Raw genomic sequence first — 21096 nt, forward strand, 5'->3', positions numbered from 1 at the left:
ATACTTATAAAACAAATTGTTCAACCATCAGCATGATTCTAAAGAATAAGGATAATACCATGAAATGTGTGATGTCTGCTGTGCTAATGATGTCAACAATAATATCAAAGAAGCATAGAAAAGTATAAGAGGAGATGGAGAAACTTCTCAGTGTGTGGCTGTAGTAGGATCAAGTCCCACTCAGCTTAATGCCAACTGAAGAGAACGCTAAAAGCTTTTATGAAGATCTGAAGAAGAAACATGATGAAGAGTCAGAGGGCACGTCTTTTAATGCCAGCCATGGCTGGTTTCATCAGAACAAGGACAGAGCCAACATTCACAACATTAAAGTAAATGACAAGCCAGCGAGTGCCGATTTGGTAGCTGTCCAGGAATTTCATAACCACCCTGAGAAGTATTGATGAAGGTGCATATTTACCTGAGCAAGTTTTAAACGTGGATGAGACAGGACTGTACTGGAAGAGGATGTCAAACTGAAGTTACCTCAGTAAGCAGTAAAAGCTGATGCTAGGCTATAATGCAGCAAATGAAAGGCTAACTCTTGCTTGGTGCCAATGCTCCTGGCTATATGAAGCTGAAGCCTCTCTTAGTTTATCCACTGAGAGAGCCCAGGAGCCCTTAAAAACATAGCTAAGGACTCCCTTCCTGTTGTGTGGAAGAAGATTATAATCCCAAACCCTGGGTTATGCAGGCCATTTTCCAGGGCTGGTTTTTCCACCACTTTATCCTGGAGGTAGAGAAATACTGCTTTGAGAAGTACATCCATTCAACACTGTTTTGCTGCCCGACAATGCTCCATTCATGGAGACCTTCATCCCAATGTCAAAGTATTGCATCTACCACCAAATACTATGGCACTCATTCAACCTATGGACCAGAGAGTTATAGTGACTTCCAAAAAATATTTATTTATGTCACACTTTTCATCGGGCAGTGCCTAATCAGGCACTGACTTTGCTTGGCATGAGGTTACTGCCATCACGATGAATGGGATTTGGAAGAATCTTTGCCTGCAGTTTGTTCATGAGTTTTGTGGATTTGAGAAAATGGATGAGGAGTCCAAAGAGGTCTTCAGCAATTTAGTGACTCTCAGTGAGAAGCTGGGGGTAGATCTCCAAGAGGACAATGTCACTGAACTCCTTGGTGTGCAACACAAGGGACTTACTAATGAAGATCTGATGGAAATGGAAGCCTGGAGAAAGAGTGAAGAGAGACAAGAGGAAGGAGTAACTGCAGAAGCAAGGAGATTCATGATACAGGAAACAGCAATCGAATTTTCTTTATCTTAGAAGGCACTGTTAGTTTTTGAGGCACAGGATCCGAACGTAGAACAGTACATGACAGTTGCAGCAGCCATTCAGAGTGCAATCCAGTGCTACTGAGTTATCTCCGATTAGAAAAAAAACAGCTAATACCCAGATATCACTGCATCTTTTTTTCAAGAGGGTAGACAGAGGAGGTGGCAAGAATTCACAAAAATCTATACAAAAAAAGATCTTAATGACCTGGATAACCACGATGGTGTGATTGCTCACCTACAGCCAGACATCCTGGAGTGTGAGGTCAAGTGGGCCTTAGGAAGCATCACTACAACAAAGTTAGTGGAGGTGATGGAATGCCCTCTGAGTTATTTCAAATCCTAAAAGATACTGCTGCTGGAGTGCTGTACTCAATATGCCAGCAAATTTGGAAGACCCAGCAGTAGCCACAGGACTGGAAAAGGCCAGTTTTCATTCCAATCCCAAAGAAGGGCAATGCCAAAGAATGTTCCAACTACTGCACAATTGCACTCATTTCACATGCTAGCAAGTTAATGCTCAAAATCCTTCAAACGACGCCTCAGCATTATATGAACCAAGAAATTCCAGATGTACAGCCTGGATTTAGAAAAGGCAGAGGAACCAGAGATCAAATTACCAACATCTGTTGGATCATAGAGAAAGCAAAGGAATTCCAGAAAAACATCTACTTCTGATTCACTGACTACACTAAAGCCTTTGACTATGTGTATCACAACAAACTGTGATTCACTGAAAGGGAAAAGACTCTTCAATGATGGTACTGGGACAATGAGGTATCTATGTGGAAACAAAGTGAAAATAGACTCCTACCTTAGGTCACACAATGAAACAGTTACAGGTAGATCACAGACATAAATGGGAAACACAAATAAATATTTTTTTAGAAGATAATGTAGGTTTTCATGATTCTGAAATAAGATACAAATTTACTCATCACAGAGGAAAAGATTAATAAATCTCACAACAATAAAATTTTAAATGTCATCCTTAAAAAGGTATGACAGGTACTTTAGAGGCCATTCCCTCATAGCTCAGTTGGTAAAGAATCTACCTGCAAAGCAGAAGACCCCGGTTAGACTCCTGGGTCAGGAAGATCCACTAGAGAAGGGATAGGCTACCACTCCAGGACTCTTGGGCTTCCCTTGTGGCTCAGCTGGTAAAGAATCTGCCTGTAATGTGGGATACCTGGGTTTGATCCCTGGGTTGGAAAGATCCCCTGGAGAAGGGAAAGGCTACCCACTCCAGTATTCTGGCCTGGAGAATTCCATGGACTATACAGTCCATGGGGTCACAAAGAGTCAGACATGACTGAATGACTTTCATCATCATCATCAAAGCCTATGGCTGTTACCTATGCTTCTGATGGACTGGCTACAAACTAAAGGTCCAAATGACTTCCTCCAACTCAGGATGCTAATCCCAAACCCAGAATATTACTTGTACTTCTGAACAACTGGCTAAATCAGAGGTCCCCACACTCCCTTGTTGAGTTCAATTAATTTATTAGAGTGGTTCACAGAACTCAAGAAACCCATTTACACACTAGATGATCAACTTATTATAAAATGACATTAAAGGACACAAACCAACAGCCAAACAAAGAGATGCACAGGGCAACGTCTCAAACAAAGGAGCCTCTGTCCTTGTAGAACTTGAGGCCTGTCAAGATGGCATGCAGTACCATTCTTGTTCTATATAGAAGCTCTCTGAAAAGGGGCAAAAAGCTGTCCTTCAGGTTTTTAGGGAGGCTTTATTATGTAGTCATGACTGACTAAATCATTGGCCAAAGGCAACTGGTTCAACCTCAAGTCCCCTTCCTTCCCAGGAAGTCAGAGAGTGGGACTGAAAGCTCCAACCTTCTGCTCACAAGGTTGGTTCTCTTGGGAATCAGCTCTCAACACAATATTAACAAAAGCTAACATATGACCCTCTAAACGTCACCTTATTAACGTAACACAAAACACCTTTTATCACTCTCAACACCTAGGTGATGCCAAGGGTTTTGGGAGCTGTGGTCCAGGAAATGAAGATGAAGACTAAAACATAAATAAAAAATATATTTTGATCATCTGAATGACCAAATAGATATTTCTTATAAGTCACAATAGTGCAAACACATACTGCATTATTTTGTTTTTACCAAATTAAAATAGCAGGCCAAACAGCATAATTAAGTGGTAAAAGCTAGAGTCATGTAAATAAAGGTCAGGATAGTAGTTACTGTTAGCCATGCACTAAAGCATACAAATGGGAAAGGGCCCTCAGGGGACAGGGGGCTTCTAGGAGGCAGGCAATATTCTGTTTTATTACCTAACCTGGTGGGAACTGCAAGGATATTTATATGGAACAATTTATTAAGCTTGGCACTTATGGTTCATGCAGTGTTTTGTATATTGGTTGGATTTTGTAATTTTAAAGTTTTTTCATTATTATTCTAAAGAATAATGAAGAGGACAGAAGGAATACAGGAACATCTGATTATTACTTACTACTGCATTTTGAAATGGTATGAAGATTGAATAAAAGCATTTTAACTGATCTCCACTTCTGGTATTCTGCCATTTCCATCTCATCAGATTAAAAAATAATAGTGGTATGATCTTATTCAAAGAAGACAGGTATTTCCTCTATTTGGCAGGCCTAGACTTGGATTATAAACTCTGAGAAAAGACTATTTTCACATCTATGATGGTATCGTTGGGTTCTTTAATAGTGCCTGGAAAACAGTAAGTTCTCAAAAAGTATCAGTTCAGTGGATTCACTGGTAAAACTAAGTTTTTCAAAAACCAAACATTCCAAAGAGATGTGAAAAAAGTCCTGTGACTTCAATCAGTCTCTAAACTGCAAGAATAGCTATTGAGGTGGTATTATTTGATGGTACATTTGTGGTTACTAGTAAACTCCAGAGAAATTAATGTATTTCCAAAACAATATGTTAACAAAGATTAACATTATAGTAAGCATCAGGCAGAATTTCTAGGACAAGTATGGAATTTCCCTCTGCACCATCTTCCATTGGATGCTATCTGTGCCGTCATTGGAGGGCTGGCAAGATGAAGTAGAAGGATGTGAGCTCACTGCTTCTTAAAAAAACCCCCAAATCACCAGTAACTGCTGAAAAACTATTGCCAAAACAAACAACAATGCTGAAACCTAACAAAAAAGATACCCTACATTCAAAGACAGAGGAAGCTAAAACAAGATGGTAGGAAGGGCACAATCAAGATAAAATCAAGTCCTATACCTGCCGGGTGGGCAACCCACAAATTGGGAAATAATTATACCACAGAAATTCTCCTATAGGAGTGACGCACATCAGGTTTCCCAGCCTGAGGGTCTAGCAATAGGAAGGAAAGCCCCCAGAGAATCTGGCTTTGAAGGCCAGTGGGGTTTGATCAGAGGAATTCCACAAGACTGGGGGCAACTGAAACTCCACAGTTGGCGGGGGAGGGGGGGGGTGCACACAAGATCCCATACATACCAGGACCCAAGGAAAAAAGTAGTGACCTCATAGGACACTGGGCCAGACCTACCTGTGAGTATTTGACAGTCTCCTGCAGAGGTGCAGGGACAAGACACTAGCAGCGGCAGTCTGGCAGGCATTCATTGGCACAAGCGCTCCTGGAGGTCACCATTTTCTCCTTAAGACCTAGCCCAACCTATCAGGCTGTAGGCTCCAGTGCTGAGACACCTCAGGCCAAACAACAAACAGAAAAGGAAGACAGCTCCAACTGTGGGCAGTTAGCCTGCTTAAAGTCTTCTTAAGCATAGCCCTGTCCACCCAAGAGACAAGACCCAGATCCACCCACCAGTGAGCAGGATCCAGACCCACCCACCATCACAAGCCTCTCAGACAGCCAGTAGAAGCAAGAACTATAGCCCTGCAGAACAGAAAATGCAATCACAGAAAGTCGGACCAAAATGAGAAAACAGAGGAATATGTCCCAGATGAAGGAAAAAGATAAAACCCCTGAAGTAGAACAAAGTGAAGTGGAGACAAGCAACCTATCAGAAAAAGAAATCAGAGTAATGAGAGTGAAAATGGTCTAAGATCTCGGAAAAAGAATGGAGGCACAGTTTGAGAATATGCAAGAAATGTTTGATGAAGATGTAGAAAAACTTAAAAAAAAAAACAGAGATGAACACTACAATAATTGAAATGAAAAATAAACTACAACAAACAATAATAGACTAACATAGGCAGAAGAATGGATAAGTGAGCTGGAAGACAGGAAGGTGAAAATCACTGCCATTAAACAGAATAATGGAAAAAAAGAATTAAAAGAAATGAAGACAGCCTAAAAACACCTATGAGACAATATTAAATGCAATAATATTTACATTATAGGGGTTCCAGAAGAAGAGAGAGAGAAAAGACCTGAGAAAATATTTGAAGAGATAATAGCAGAAAACTTCTCTTTCATGGGAAAGGAAATAGTCACTCAAGTCCAGGAAGTGCAGAGTTCTAGGCAGAATAAACCCAAGGAGCAAAATGCTGAGACACATACTAAACACACTGATAAAAATTAAAGAGAGAAAACACTAAAAGCAACAAATAACATACAAGGGAATACTGTAAGGTTATCAACTGATACCTTAGCAGAAACTGTGTAGACAGAAGGGACTGCCAGAGGAGCCGGCGAGGCTCCTCTGTCAATGGGATTTTTTTTGCAGGCAAGAATACTGGAGTGGGTTGCCATTGCCTTCTCCAGGGGACCTTCACGACCCAGGGATAGAACTTATATCTCCTGCATTGTATGTGGATTTTTTACCATTGAGCCACCAGGGAAGTTCAGGAGTGACACAATATATTTAAAAGGGAAGGGAAGAGCCTACAACCAAGAATATGCTATCCAGCAAAGTTCTCATTCTGATTCAACAGAGAAATCAAAAGCTTTACGGACAAGCAAAAACTAAGAGAATTCAGCACCATCAGACCAACTTTGTAATAAATGCTAAAGGAACTTATTTAAGCAGAAAAGGCCACAACTAGGAAGAAGAAAATTATGAACAGAAAAGCTCACCAGTAAGGCAAACATAAATGTAGTAAATCATCTGCACACCAATATATCAAAATCAGCAACTGTGAGAAGAGAGCACAAATGCAGGATATTGGGGATGCATTTGAAATTAGAAGACTAGAAATTTAAAACAATCTTGTTTATATATAAACTGCTATATCAAAACCTCATGGTAACTGCAAACTGAGAATCTACAATAGATACACACACAAAAAAAGAAAAAAGAATTTAAACACAATGCTAAAGTTAGTCATCAGATCACAAGAGAAGAGAACAAAAGAGGAAGGGAGAAAAAAGACCTACAAAAACAAATCCAAAACAACTAAGAAAATGGCAACAGGAACACGTGCTGCACTGTACTCAGCGTGCTTAGCTGCTCAGTGGTGTCCGACTCTTTGCAACCCTATGAACTGTAGCCAGGCTCCCCTGTCCATGGGGATTCTCCAGGCAAGAATACTGGAGTAGGTTGCCATGCCTTTCTCCAGGGGATCCTCAACCCAGGGATCGAACCCAGGTCTCCCACATTGCAGGTGGATTCTTTACCATCTGAGCCCACTACAGAAGTCCAAGAATACTGAAGTGGGTAGCCTATCCCTTCTCCAAGGGATCTTTCCAACCCAGGAAAGGAACCGGGGTCTCCTGCATTGCAGATAGATTCTTTATCAGCTGAGCTACCAGGGAAGCCCCAATAGGAACATATGTATGAATAATTTCCTTAAACATAAATGGACTGCTTCCCTGGTAGCTCAGCTGGTAAAGAATCCACCCATAATCCAAGAGACCTGGGTTTGATCCCTGGGCTGGGAAGATCCTCTGGAGAAGGGAAAGGCCACCCCCTCCAGTATTCTGGCCTGGAGAATTCCATGGACCGTATAGTCCATGGGGACACAGAGAGGCGGACATGACTGAGCGACTTTCACTTTTCACTAAATGGATTAAATGCTCCAACCAACAGACACAGACTGGCTGAATAGATACAAAAACAAGACCTGTATATGTGTTGTCTACAAGAGACCAGCTTCAGATAGAAACCCACACCGACTGAAAGTAAGGGAATGGAAAAAGATTTTCCATGCAAATGGAAATCAAAAGGAAGCATTACTGATAAGATAGACTTTAAAATAAAGATTGTTACAGGAGACAAAGAAGGACACTACATAATGGTCAAAGAATCAATCCAAGAAAAAGATACAACAATTATAAAAATACATATATACTCAACATAGGAACACTCCAATATATTAAGGCAAATACTAACAGCCATAAAGAAACTGAAAGTTGCTCAGCTGTGTCCAACTCTTTATGACCCACTCAGCTATTGGGCTTCCCTGGTGACTCAGATGGTAAAAGCGTCTGTCTGCAATGCAGGAGACCCGGGTTCGATCCCTGGGTTGGGAAGGTCCCCTGGAGAAGGAAATAGCATCCCACTCCAGTATTCTTGCCTGGAAAATCCCATGGATGGCAGAGCCTGGTGGGCTACTGTCCATGGGGTCGCAAAGAGTCGGACACAACTGAGCGACTTCATTTCACTTCATTTCACTTCAGCTATTGAGCAGTTTCAAGTGTAACAGGTATAATGAAGAAAAATGAGTTTTTAACTATTAATTAAATTTAAATTTGAAAACAGTTGATTCAGTTTTAAGTTTCTCTGAAACAATTTAGATATGTGAACCTACTTTTTCAATGCTGTATTTTATAAAATAGATCAAGAATATCAAATGAAAACTTAGCCTCTGAACTAAGATGCAACATATACACTGAATTAAGTGTAACATATACACTGGATCTCCAAGATTCAATATAAAAAAATATTATAAAATAATCACATTAATAATTTTATATAGCTTACATATTTAAATAACAGTATTTTAGCTATATGGGGTTAAATAAAATAATTATTAAAATTATTCCTAACTTTTTCTTTTTACATTTCTTAAAGCAGCTAATAAAAAATTGAAAACAGCTATTAGAATGTACTTTGTTTCTGTTGGACAGTGCCATACTATAGTATTAGATATAAATGACCACTCATTCCTTCTTGAAATGCTGCTGCTTTTTCCCTTTTACTTCTTGGACTCCCCCTTTCTAGTGTGCAGTGTAACTTTCTTCCACTCACTTCTTAAATGCCAGAGTCTCCCAGGGTTGTCCCTAGGCCCACTCCCCTCCTCACACTAGATACTCTTTCTGGGTAATCTTACCCCTACCCAGGGCTTTCACTGTTCCCAAATCCTGAGGACTGTCAACCCCTATGTGCAAATCAGCCACTCTCCTGAAAACACTAGGTTCAACTCCACCTACGCCTAAGTATACTTGCACCTAATCTGTCATTATATCTTTACATATTTACCTTATTAATATCATAAATCTTGCCCCTCCTCTCCATTTCATTCAGGTTTTCACAATTTCTCACTTTTATCACTACAATAGCTTTGAAAGTGCTATCCCTGACGCCTTCCAAGTCAACTTCCTTTTGCTATTTAGTTTCTAAAATTCACACCTGGCCATATGATTTTTCTATTGAAAATACTCTGGCGGTTTTCCCACTGCTTTCAAGGCAAAATAAAAACTTCTTATAATCATATATAAGGCTTTATGCTTCATTATCAACCTTATAAAATCCCAAACTCAGGCACATCTAAGCACCTGAAGCTCCCTGAATACATCATGTGTTGTGATCAGTTGTGCCCGACTCTGTGTCCCCATGGACTGTAACCTGCCAGGTTCTTCTGCCGTGGAATTTTTCAGGCAAAAATACTGGAGTGGGGTTCCATTTCACACTCCAGGAGATCTTCCCAAACCAGGGATCGGACCCGAGTCTTGTGTCTCTTGCACTGGCAGGCAGACTCTATCACTAGCAGCACCTCTCCTAGTCATCCTTCAAAATTCAGCTGATGTATAATTCCCCCAGGAAAGGTCTCCATTCCCCCAGGAAAGGTCTCCATTCCCCCAGGAAAGGTCTGCATTCCCCCAGGAATGGTCTCCATTCCCCCCAGGAAAGGTCTCCAAATGCCCAAGTTTGAACAAGTGTCCATCCGCTGTGTCACCACCACCCCTATACACAGCTCTACCAATAACCCATTGGCACTGCCCTAGAATGACCTGGTAAAGTCTGTAAATTCTCTGAAGGTAGGAATTAAGTGGGGCTTCCTTGGTGGCTCAGGCAGTAAGGAATCCACCTGCAAAGCAGAAGACCCAGTTTCAATCCTTGGGTTGAAAAGATTCCCTGGAGAAGGGAATGGCTACTTACTCTAGTATTTTGCTTGGAGAATTCCATGGACAGAGAAGTCTGGTGGGCTACAGCCCACGGCGTCACAAAGAGTCAGATAATCGGACACAACTGAGAGACTAACACACAAAAGGAAATAAGTGTTTTAAATTTACCTGCCTGTGCTATTCTTAATGAGTATGTATTTATTAAATGGACATAAAATTAAATAAGGGAAACCTACAGAATAAGCTGCAAGGCTAAAAATTCAAAACTAGGCTAATATAATCACTAGTTAAATGAAAAAAGTTAACCTGATCACTGCAGATGGTGATTGCAGCCATGAAATTAAAAGACGCTTACTCCTTGGAAGGAAAGTTATGACCAACCTAGATAGCATATTAAACAGCAGAGACATTACTTTGTCAACAAAGGTCTGTCTAGTCAAGGCTATGGTTTTTCCAGTGGTCATGTATGGATGTGAAAGTTCGACTATAAAGAAAGCTGAGCGCAGAAGAATTGATGCTTTTGAACTGTGGTGTTGGAGGAGACTCTTGAGAGTCCCTTGGACTGCAAGGAGATCCAACCAGTCCATCCTAAACGAGATCCGTCCTGGGTGTTCATTGGGAGGACTGATGTTGAAGCTGAAACTCCAATACTTTGGCCACCTGATGCGAAGAGCTGACTCACTGGAAAAGACCCTGATGCTGGGCAGGAGGAGAAGGGGACGACAGAGGATGAGATGGTTGGATGGCATCACTGACTCAATGGATATGGGTCTGGGTAGACTCCGGGAGTTGGTGATGGACAGGGAGGCCTGATGTGCTGCAGTTCATGGGGTCGCACAGAGTCGGACGACTGAGTGACTGAACTGAACTGAACCTGATCACTCTAAAAATACTTTATTAGATGGCCTATTCCAGGACTGAATGAGCTAGCCAATAAAAATATATATCCTAAATAATCATTAAGAGAGCGAACATTCAACAAAAGCAATGATTAAAAAATTTAAAAACTAAATATGTTATTCTACTTCTATAGCCTGTTTTTCGGATCTTTTCTTCCCTAATTCTATTTATCAGTTCCTTTCTTTAGCTCTTAACATTAAGTTTCTTTCCAATTAAAAGGTGCATTTTTTTCCCTTCCCTCACTCAATCCTTTTCACTTCTTACCGTTCTTCCAATTCTCCTTTTAATCTAACAAAAAATACACTGTCTTTGTTATCTCTGCCAGCCACTTTGTATAAAACAAAGGAATGGTAAAAAGCAGTGAATGGAATGACATCACCAGTCAGACAAAACCATGTGCGTTAATTTGGGTGGGTGATTTCATAATACTAGGCAGCTAATCTGGACCATATGCATAGTAAGTGGAGTTTGACATTCATGTAAGTCCTTGGGGTTACTGCAGCAGGACAGCAAGAGGTAAGAAAGAACAGCCAAGTTACTGGTGGTGAGGGCAGCTAAGCACAGCTTTACAAAATTCTCCTCTTTGTGCCCATCATTCAAAAGAAAGCAGAAACAGACAGCGGGAATTCAGGAAGCTGTCAGCTACCTGAACTAGCATGGTTGGGTAACTGATTTGACGGGGTTTGCAGCAATAGCCAACTAGTACCAGATGCTAGTCTGAGCACACTGACCAGAATACCAACTTTAGGACACAAAATAAAGTGCTCCCAGGTCACTTACAAAATTTAGTTTTAGTACGGAATGCATTCTGAGAGAGGCACAGAAGTATCTGAAGAGGAATTATATAAGTATTTAATGTAGGTTGGTAGGAAGAAACAGTTGCTATAATAGAAGGAAAGAGAGTACATTCTTTCAATTACCTGAGAGCAACTTTCTAAAACCACTCAAAATTAGCTTTTGTAGGCATAGGGAAGTTCACCCTGAGGATCTATCTCATATGGAAGTCACAATCAAACAAAAATGAAATCTCTTGAAAAACTTTATAACTAGCAAGATAATGTAACAATGAAGGATGTGTTTGAAAGTTTCTAGACTATTAAAGCAGCACTTTTAAATAATCAGGTGAATTTAAAGCAGTACAGGGCTTTTGTACACTTACCCGTGTCCAGGAATTAAGTTTTGATTCTCTAGAATTCTGTGGATCTTTCTTAATTAGACAACACAAGCACCATATTAGAATTTTGGGGCTTTCATCTGCAGAAATGAAGGTTAAAATAAGTAGGCTTGATAAAATAGAAAGAAAAGATAATCAGTATAAAATCTGTAAACATTATATTTAAAGGAAACACATTTATTATAAATGTTTTAGAAAAATCACAAACTACCAAGTTCACTGAACAAGCATCCAGGATCATGTGTGAAACTTAACTTTGTGGGTTTTTTTTTCCTTCTTGGGTTCAGGATTACTTTGTGTGGTCAATTCCTTTTCTGTCACAGAAGCAATTTTTAAAGCCAAAAGAGAAAGATGGAAGGAACTAAGAGAATCAGTCCTTTTTATTTTCAAGATCAGTTCTTTATTTTATTTTCAAACCATTAGTAATTTCAACCTTTTTAAGGCAACATCACTGCTATGAGTGGTAGTCAATATTTCTGATTTAATCTAATTGGCCAAAATACCTTCACTTGTTAGAAATAAATTTAACAAAAAGAATTGTTTTAAAAAACATTCTTTTCAATACCAGATGGTTTGGACAAAACAGAAGCCTTTCACATGCTCCTCATGAGGCAGGAGGTAGATGGGCTCCTTCTCAGAGTAAAGCAACTGGAGGTTCATTCCTTGTGGATACCAGGACAATTAAGGGAGAAGGCTGGGCCTTGCCCAGTCCACATATTTCTTATTCTCGAAGTCAGGAGACCTCCCCGACCTCACACATGAAGAAAAGGCTCCTCAGAGGTCAAAGGAGAGTTATATTAAAGGATGTTCCCTACCCAGACACCTTTTCAGTAAAATCTACCTTGGCAAAGACATGTGTGCACACCCGAGAGGATCATGAGATAGACCAAACATGGACTGTGAACCAGGTAAATCAAAATGACTGGCCAAAGGAAAAAACGAAAGAAATGCCCCACAGAAGTAATTCAAACTGCCACAAGGACGCACTCAGGGATTACTGTACTTTTTCCCCCTCTTAATCAATACTTTGTTTCATCACTTTCTGTCTTTGTGGGAATCCTTTTCTGCGAAGCTGAAGGGCCAGGGCCCTTGTCACTAACCACTGGTCTAGTGGCTAGGAATCTGGGGCTTTCACCGCCACAACCCAGCCTCAGTCTCTGGCTGGAAACCCAAGTCCCCCTCCAAGCCTTTGCAAGCTGAGGCCACCTGAGATCACTAATGCTTTACTCTAAAGCATAAAACTTTACTAAATATGTGATAACAATGTCGACCTTTGAAACCTTCTATGTGGACAGCACATCTATTTGGTAAGCCATTTTCTCTTTTCTCCTTTGGCAACTAAGTCCATTCAAGTTGGAGATTTTAGAACACAACTGGGAAGCAAAAATGAGGCCTAAAAACTGAAGATGTCAGTATCTGAACTAGAGCCAAGCTACTGTGGACTCTACCACAAGGCCATGGAGCTGAGGCTGAGAAAACCCAGCATCTGTAATCACTCCTCTGCAGATCACCTGATGCTCTTTACTTTGTTATCAACTGCAATTTCATAAACAGAGCATTTCTGAGGGCTTCTTAACAAGAAATAAGGAGAACACAAACTATAGTAACCTACCTCTGCATTTTCTACCACACATCAAAGGACTCTGATACTAATTTTAAACCCATCTCACCCTCCCCCACCAATAAACATCCATAAGCCTATGCTCTTCTAATAACTAACATTTCTGAACAAACTTTACCAGGAGTTATCCTGAGAGATATTCATATTTTTCCTAGTTTTTATGAGCTCAAATACCATCACTGGCTTGCCTGAAATTAGTTTATTGCAAGAATCATGTTATTTACCCTCTGAAGATTCTAGAGTTCTTCAGGTTGAATCAATGTCATTGATTAAAAATTTGTTTTACTGTTTTAAATATCCGAAGAAATTATAACTATCTGCATGTCACAAGTGTGATAATACATCTATTGATAGGCTTATGCAAGCAACTTCCTGTGTTAAAGAGAATGCAACCCAATGGGAAGCATTTCCAAAAAATCAGACTTCACCAATAAAAAGAAAAAAGAGGAAGAATGAAAATGTTAGCGATAAAGCACAAATCTAAAAAATCCAAAAAATGAGATCTTTCCCCAGGTATTAAGTGACTCTGCACATTTATTTCAACAAGTGTATTATTTTTTACTTTTCTCTCAACAAGAAGAGCCAGAATAACTTTCAACCAGCCTTAAGGAGGTGCCTTTCTTTGCCCAGAATCAATGCACTGAAATGTACTATTAATGAGTTTACTTTGCTTTAGAGACTTAAAAATGAAAGCCACCACTTGTTATTCATGAATGCCCCCAGCACTGTCTACAGGGGATGGCATCTGTCAGGTTCCTCCCTGGAGGCTCAGATACCAGGGCTGGGGCACTGGGGATAGAAAATTGCCTGGGATTCATCATGTGGGCAGTCATCAGTGCAAATCTGCATTCTAAAAATTAGTGTAGGGGAAAGGAATATACTAACATATATTTGTCACCCAATTATTTTATTTTTTGATATCTTGAACTGAAAGCCTAAATGAAAGCTAAATTAATTCTATAATTTCAAACTGATAGCAGCATATTTTTAGACAATAAATATTTATTGTTTTCAGTTGCCAAGTTTGAAGGCAAACTCTCAGGTCAGATCAGTCGTTCAGTTGTGTCTAACTCTTTGCAACCCCATGAATCACAGCACACCAGGCCTCCCTGTCCATCACCAACTCCCAGAGCTCACTCAGACTCACATCCATCGAGTTAGTGATGCCATCCGGCCATCTCATCCTCTATCATCCCCTTCTCCTCCTGCCCCCAATCCCTCCCAGCATCAGGGTTTTTTCCAATGAGTCAACTCTTCGCATGAGGTGGCCAAAGTACCAGAGTTTCAGCTTTAGCATCAGTCCTTCCAAAGAAATCCCAGGGCTGACCTCCTTTAGAATGGACTGGTTGGATCTCCTTGCAGTCCAAGGGACTCTCAAGAGTCTTCTCCAACACCACATTTCAAAAGCATCAATTCTTCGGTGCTCAGCTTTCTTCACAGTCCAGCTCTCACATCCATACAAGACCACTGGAAAAACCATAGCCTTGACCAGATGGACCTTTGTTGGCAAAATAATGTCTCTGCTTTTCAATATGCTATCTAGCTAGGTTGGTCATAACTTTCCTTCCAAGGAGTAAGCGTCTTTTAATTTCATGGCTGTAGTCACCATCTGCAGTGATTTTGGAGCCCAGAAAAATAAAGTCTCTCACTGTTTCCACTGTTTCCCCGTCTATTTCCCATGAAGCAATGGGACCAGATGCCATGATCTTCGTTTTCTGAATGTTGAGTTTTAAGCCAACTTTTTCACTCTCCACTTTCACTTTCATCAAGAGGCTTTTTAGTTCCTCTTCACTTTCTGCCATAAGGGTGGTGTCATCTGCATATCTGAGGTTATTGATATTTCTCCCAGCAATCTTGATTCCAGCTTGTGCTTCTTCCAGTCCAGCGTTTCTCATGATGTACTCTGCATATAAGTTAAATAATCTGGGTGACAGTATACAGCCTTGACGTACTCCTTTCCTATTTGGAACTAGTCTGTTGCTCCATGTCCAGTTCTAACTGTTGCCTCCTGACCTGCATATACGTTTCTCAAGACGCAGGTCAGGTGGTCTGGTATTCCCATCTCTTTCAGTATTTTCCACAGTTGATTGTGATCCACACAGTCAAAGGCTTTGGCATAGTCAATAAGGCAGAAATAGATGTTTTTCTGAAACTCTCTTGCTTTTTCCATGACCCAGCGGATGTTGGCAATTTGATCTCTGGTTCCTCTGCCTTTTCTAAAACCAGCTTGAACATCTGGAAGTTCACGGTTCACTTATTGCTGAAGCCTGGCTTGGAGAATTTTGAGCATTACAAAAAGCATGAGTAAAAGAGGCTGCTGCTGCTACTGCTGCTAAGTCACTTTAGTCATGTCCGACTCTGTGCGACCCCATAGACGGCAGCCCACCAGGCTCCCCCATCCCTGGGATTCTCCAGGCAAGAACACTGGAGTGAGTTGCCATTTCCTTCTCCAATGCATGAAAGTGAAAAGTGAAAGGGAAGTCGCTCAGTCGTGTCCGACTCTTAGCGACCCCATGGACTGCGGCCTACCAGGCTCCTCCGTCTATGGGATTTTCCAGGCAAGAGTACTGGAGTGGGGTGCCATTGCCTTCTCCCAAAAGAGGCTACAGTTATGATATTAATACGTGAATCATGAGGGCAGAGTTAGAACCTATCAGCCAGAACTCCAAGGTGAAGGCAGTAATTTTACACAGAGAACACCCCTGAATAAAAGGCGTTTTCTCCCTTTCTATTATATAATTTTTCTCTTCTCTTTGGGTCTTTTAATTTTCAAATCCCTCCTCCTTCTTTATTATCCTTATTTCTGATCTTATTCTTACTTAGCATTAAGGGAAACTTACTTCTTTCCTTGATGGAAATTGTTTATTTTTTATTGTATTCCAAAGGTAATTTTGGTATTATGAAATCATAAGAAAAGATACTTTCCTGGAAGAAAGTGCCCAGCTAGTCAAACAATAGTGGCAACATAGCCAAGATTTGATTACTCATGGAGTTCTCTGCCTGTCAGTCTCCTCCAGGAGCTTGACACCAAATGGGTACTTCAAGCAGGAAACTGAAATTTAATGGGCAATTCAAGAAATTGAAATTTAATGGGCAATTCAAAAGGTAACATAAGCATTTAAACAGAGATGGAGAATTTGTTTCTGGTTGTCAGAGGAGCCAAAGTAATGGAGATTAGGTGCTAAGGAGAGATTACAGACAGATACAAGTTTAAGGCCACAGGGATAAATCAGTACAGCCTCTCACTTTCACACATAAAGAATCTGAGATCCAGTGAGCTGGGTGGCGTGCCTTAGAAAATCCCATCTCATCTACTGTCCTTCAAGAGTTAGTCCCCACAAAACCTCCCCTGTGAAACTCTCCTTCCCCTAGCAACTCATTCAAAGCTCCACAGCACCAACCATCATCCTGAGCCTGGCTGACCTACTTAGGTCTCTTTTTTCCCTAACTAGAGGCTCCTTGGGTGCAGAAATTGTGAGCCATGTTTTCCTAAGGCTTGCTGTTTTTTAAAAGAATAGTGAATATATACATTCACATGAAGCTAGCTCACGGTAAAGCCAGGACTGGAACATTTCAACCACAGTGGTATGATCCGCAGGAACAGATCATTACAAAAATGCAGGCTTTAGAGGAGTCAGATCTTGAATTTTATTAGTTCTGTATTCTGAGAAAAGTGACATATCTATAGTAATCCATAAATACCTATCCTGCAAACCTATCATGAATTCAATCAGACCCACTATACAATCCACAGAGAACAGTGCTCAATACCAAGTGAGCAATGCTGCTCATTTTACGTCAATTCTACAATCCAAACTTTTTAACATATTAACATTTCTGAATTAAGGATATGTCCTATATGCACTGCTGCTGTTGTTCAGTTGCTAAGTCGTGTCCAGATCTTTGCGACCCCATGGACAGCAGCAAGCCAGGCTCTGTCGTCCTTCACTATCTCCTAGAGCTTCCTCAAATTTATGTCCATTGAGTCAGGATGCTATCTAACCATCTCATCCTCTGTCATCCCCTTCTCCTCCTGCCCTCAATCTTTCCCAGCATCAGGGTCTTTTTCCAGAGTCAGCTTTTCGCATCAAGTGGCCAAAGTATTGTAGCTTCAGTTTCAGCATCAGACCTTCCAATGAATATTCAGGGTTGATTTCTGTTTGACTGGTTTGATCTCTTTGCAGCCCAAGGGACTCTCAAGAGTATTCTTCAGCACAAGAGTTCAAAAGCATGAACTCTTTGGTGCTCAGCCTTCTTTATGGTCCAACTCTCACATTTGTACATGATTACCAGCAAAACCACAGCTCTGACTACATGGACCTTTGTCAGCAAAGTGAGGTCTCTACTTTATACTATGCAGTCTAGGTTTCTCAAAGCTTTTCTTCTAAGGTCTTTTAATTTCATACCATCTGCAGTGATTTTGGGGAGAAGGCGATGGCAACCTACTCCAGTACTCTTACCTGGAAAATCCCATGGATGGAGGAGCCTGGTAGGCTGCAGTCCATGGGGTCGCTAAGAGTCAGACACGACTGAGTGACTTCACTTTCACTTTTCACTTCCATGCATTGGAGAAGGAAATGGCAACCCACTCCAGTGTTCTTGCCTGGAGAATCCCAGGGACGGGGGAGCCTGGTGGGCTGCCGTCTATGGGGTCGCACAGAGTCGGACACGACTGAAGTGACTTAGCAGCAGCAGTGATTTTGGAGCCCAAGAAAATAAAGCCAGTGTTTCAACTTTTTCCCCTTCTATTTGCCATGAAGCGGTGGGACCAGATGCCATGATCTTAGTTTTCTTAATGTTGAGTTTTAAACCAACTTTTTCATTCTCCTTTTCACCATCATTAAGAGGCTTTTAGTTCCTCACCACTAGGTACACTTAAAGGACATATTATTTCCTTTTGCTAAAAAGTGGTTATTCAATTCATGAAGTATCTAACAATGAATTATGCCTTTAAATGGAGGAAATTCAAGAGTTTCTTTTCCTTTCTCTTGCCACCATTGGCCTAGCTCAATGATTTTCAAACTTATGGTCATGATCCGTTGATGGATTGTAAAATCAGTTTGGAGTCATGAAAACCATTAAAATGGTATCGTGAATACTAATTGCAGTTAATAAAAGTAAGCATATTTTCATAAAATGTGTGTGTCTGTGTGTAACTGTATCTACACATATATACACGTGTACAGAAAATGTATTTCTGGTCAAAAGTTTTTAAGAACTTTTGAGTTGAAATATATAAATTTAGGACAGGCATGGCCCTGGTACACAAATACAGTGATGCCTTTGCCATTTTAGATCAAGAATTTGAAAAAGCTAAGAGTCAACTCAAGGGAGGAAGAGTCAACCCAAGGGAGAAGGGGAAGCAAGAAGAGTGTAAGTGAAGAGGAAAAACAACAGATGAAGATGGTGGTAAAGTGAATGAATGTGAGTATACATACTGTACCAACACATGTACGTTCATGGAAGTAAATGCAAATGCTGTCCCTTCTCCATCAAGTTCAATCTTCTTATAATTACTTATAACAGGCGAGGACAGAGATATTATATAATTCTCTAAAACATGAAAGAGGAATATTCATTTTATTTTTGATTCCATTACCATTATGGGGACTTCCCAGGTAGCTCAGTGGTAGAGAATCCGCCTGCCAATTCAAAAGACGTACCAGTTCTGTTCACTTCAGTTGCTCAGTCATGTCTGACTCTTTGCGACCCCAAGGAATGCAGCACGCCAGACTTCCCTGTCCATCACCAACTCCCAGAGCTTGCTCAAACTCATGTCCATTAAGTCAGTGATGCATCCAACTATCTCATCCTCTCTCATCCTCTTATCCTTCTGCCTTCAATCTTTCCCAGCATCAGGGTCTTTTCAAATGAGTCAGTTCTTCACATCAGGTGGCCAAAGTATTGGAGTTTTGGTTTCAGCATCAGTCCTTCCAATGAATATTCAGGACTGACTTCTTCTAGGACGGACTGGTTAGATCTGTCTGCAGTCCAATGGATTCTCAAGAGTCTTCTCCAACACCACAGTTCAAAAGCATCAATTCTTCGGTACTCAGTTTTTTTTTTATAGTCTAGCTCTCACATCTATACATGAATGACTACTGGAAAAACCATAGCTTTGACTAGACGGACCTTTGTTGGCAAAGTAATGTCTCTGCTTTTTAATATGCTATGTAGGTTGGTCATCAGTTTTCTTCCAAGGAGCAAGTTTCTTTTAATTTCATGGCTGCAGTCACCATCTGCAGTGATTTTGGAGTCCAACAAAATAAAGTAGGGCACTATTTCCATTGTTTCCTCATCTATTTGCCATGAAGTGATGGGACCAGGTGCCATGATCTTCGTTTTTTGAATGTTGAGTTTTACGCCAACTTTTTCACTCTTCTCTTTCACTTTCATCAAGAGGCTCTTTAGTTATTCTTCGCTTTCTGCCATAAGGGTGGCATCATCTGTGTATCTGAGGTTATTGATACTTCTGGAAATCTTGATTCCAGCTGGTGCTTCATCCAACTTGGCATTTTGCATGATGAACTCTGGATATAAGTTAAATAAGCAGGGTGACAATATACAACCTTGATATACTTCTTTCTCAATTTGGAACCAGTCTGTTCTTCCATGTCTGGTTCTAACTGTTGCTTCTTGACCTGCATACAGATTTCTCAGGAGGCAGGTAAGGCAGTCTGGTAATCCCATCTCTTGAAGAATTATCTAGTTTGTTGTGATCCACACAGTCAAAGGCTTTGACATAGTCAATAAAGCAGAAGTAGATGTTTTTCTGGAACTCTCTTGCTTTTTCGATGATCCATTGGATGTTGGCAATTTGCTCTCTAATTCCTCTGCCTTTTCTAATTCCAGCTTGAACATCTAGAAATTCAAGGTTCATGTACTATTGAAGCCTGGCTTGGAGAATTTTGAGCATTCTCAAAATTGCTAGCATGTGAGATGAATGCAATTGTGTAGTAGTTTGAGGATTCTTTCTTTGGGATTGGAATGAAAACTGAGCTTCTCCAGTCCTGTGGCCACTGCTGAGTTTTCCAAATTTGCTGGCATATTGAGTGCAGCACTTTCACAGCATCATCTTTTAGGACTGGAAACAGCTCAACTGGAATTCCATCACCTCCACTAGCTTTGTTCGTAATAATGCTTCCAAAGGCCCACTTGACTTCACATTCCAGGATAGCTGGCTCTAGGTCAACGATCACACCATTGTGGTTATCTGGCTCATGAAGATCTTTCTGTATAGTTCTTCTGTGTATTCTTGCCACCTCTTCTTAATATCTTTTGTTTCTGTTAGGTTCATACCATTCCTGTTCTTTATTGCGCCCATCTTTGCGTGAAACGTTTCCTTGATATCTCTAATTTTCTTGAAGAGATCTCTAGTCTTTCCCATTCTATTGTCTTCCTCTATTTCTTTGCACTGATCACTGAGAAGACTTTCTTATCTGTCCTTGCTATTCTTTGGAACTCTGCATTCAGATGGGTATATCTTACCCATAGATGTAGGAGACATGGGTTCAATCCCTGGGTTGGGAAGATCCTCCAGAGGAGGAAATGACAATGCACTTCAGTATTTTTAGTGGGAAGATTCCAAGTACAGGAGAGCCTGGCAGGCTATAGTCCATGGGGTCAGACACAACTGAGCACACATCATCATTATATTATGCAATTAGTTTTTTACTTTTAAAAAACATGAAAAGTAAAGATTCTATTAGCTAACAACTTAGTCAAATCAAGACATTAAATCTCTGTGTTCACTTTCAGATATGCCTACTCCACTCTATGCTAAGCTCTGCGACAACCAAGAGAACAAAAACCACATTTCCTGCGACATTCAGTCTTCCAGGACATTAGACAGGCAAGCCAATAATT

At 40.6% G+C, this 21096-nt stretch overlaps 1 protein-coding gene across 4 annotated transcripts in view; it reads right to left on the minus strand.

Annotated features, from left to right (window-relative positions):
* FANCC (FA complementation group C) overlaps window positions 1-21096 on the minus strand; it is a 314057-nt gene that overhangs the window by 180969 nt on the left and 111992 nt on the right. For all 4 annotated transcript variants that reach the window (XM_044940264.2, XM_006068257.4, XM_044940263.2 and 1 more), the window contains exon 4: window positions 11595-11689. In XM_044940264.2, coding sequence (XP_044796199.2) covers window positions 11595-11689 — 95 coding nt within the window. The remainder of the gene's footprint in view (window positions 1-11594; window positions 11690-21096) is intronic.

The sequence above is a fragment of the Bubalus bubalis genome, chromosome 3 (genome assembly GCF_019923935.1).
Source record: "Bubalus bubalis isolate 160015118507 breed Murrah chromosome 3, NDDB_SH_1, whole genome shotgun sequence".
Lineage (NCBI taxonomy): Eukaryota > Metazoa > Chordata > Mammalia > Artiodactyla > Bovidae > Bubalus > Bubalus bubalis.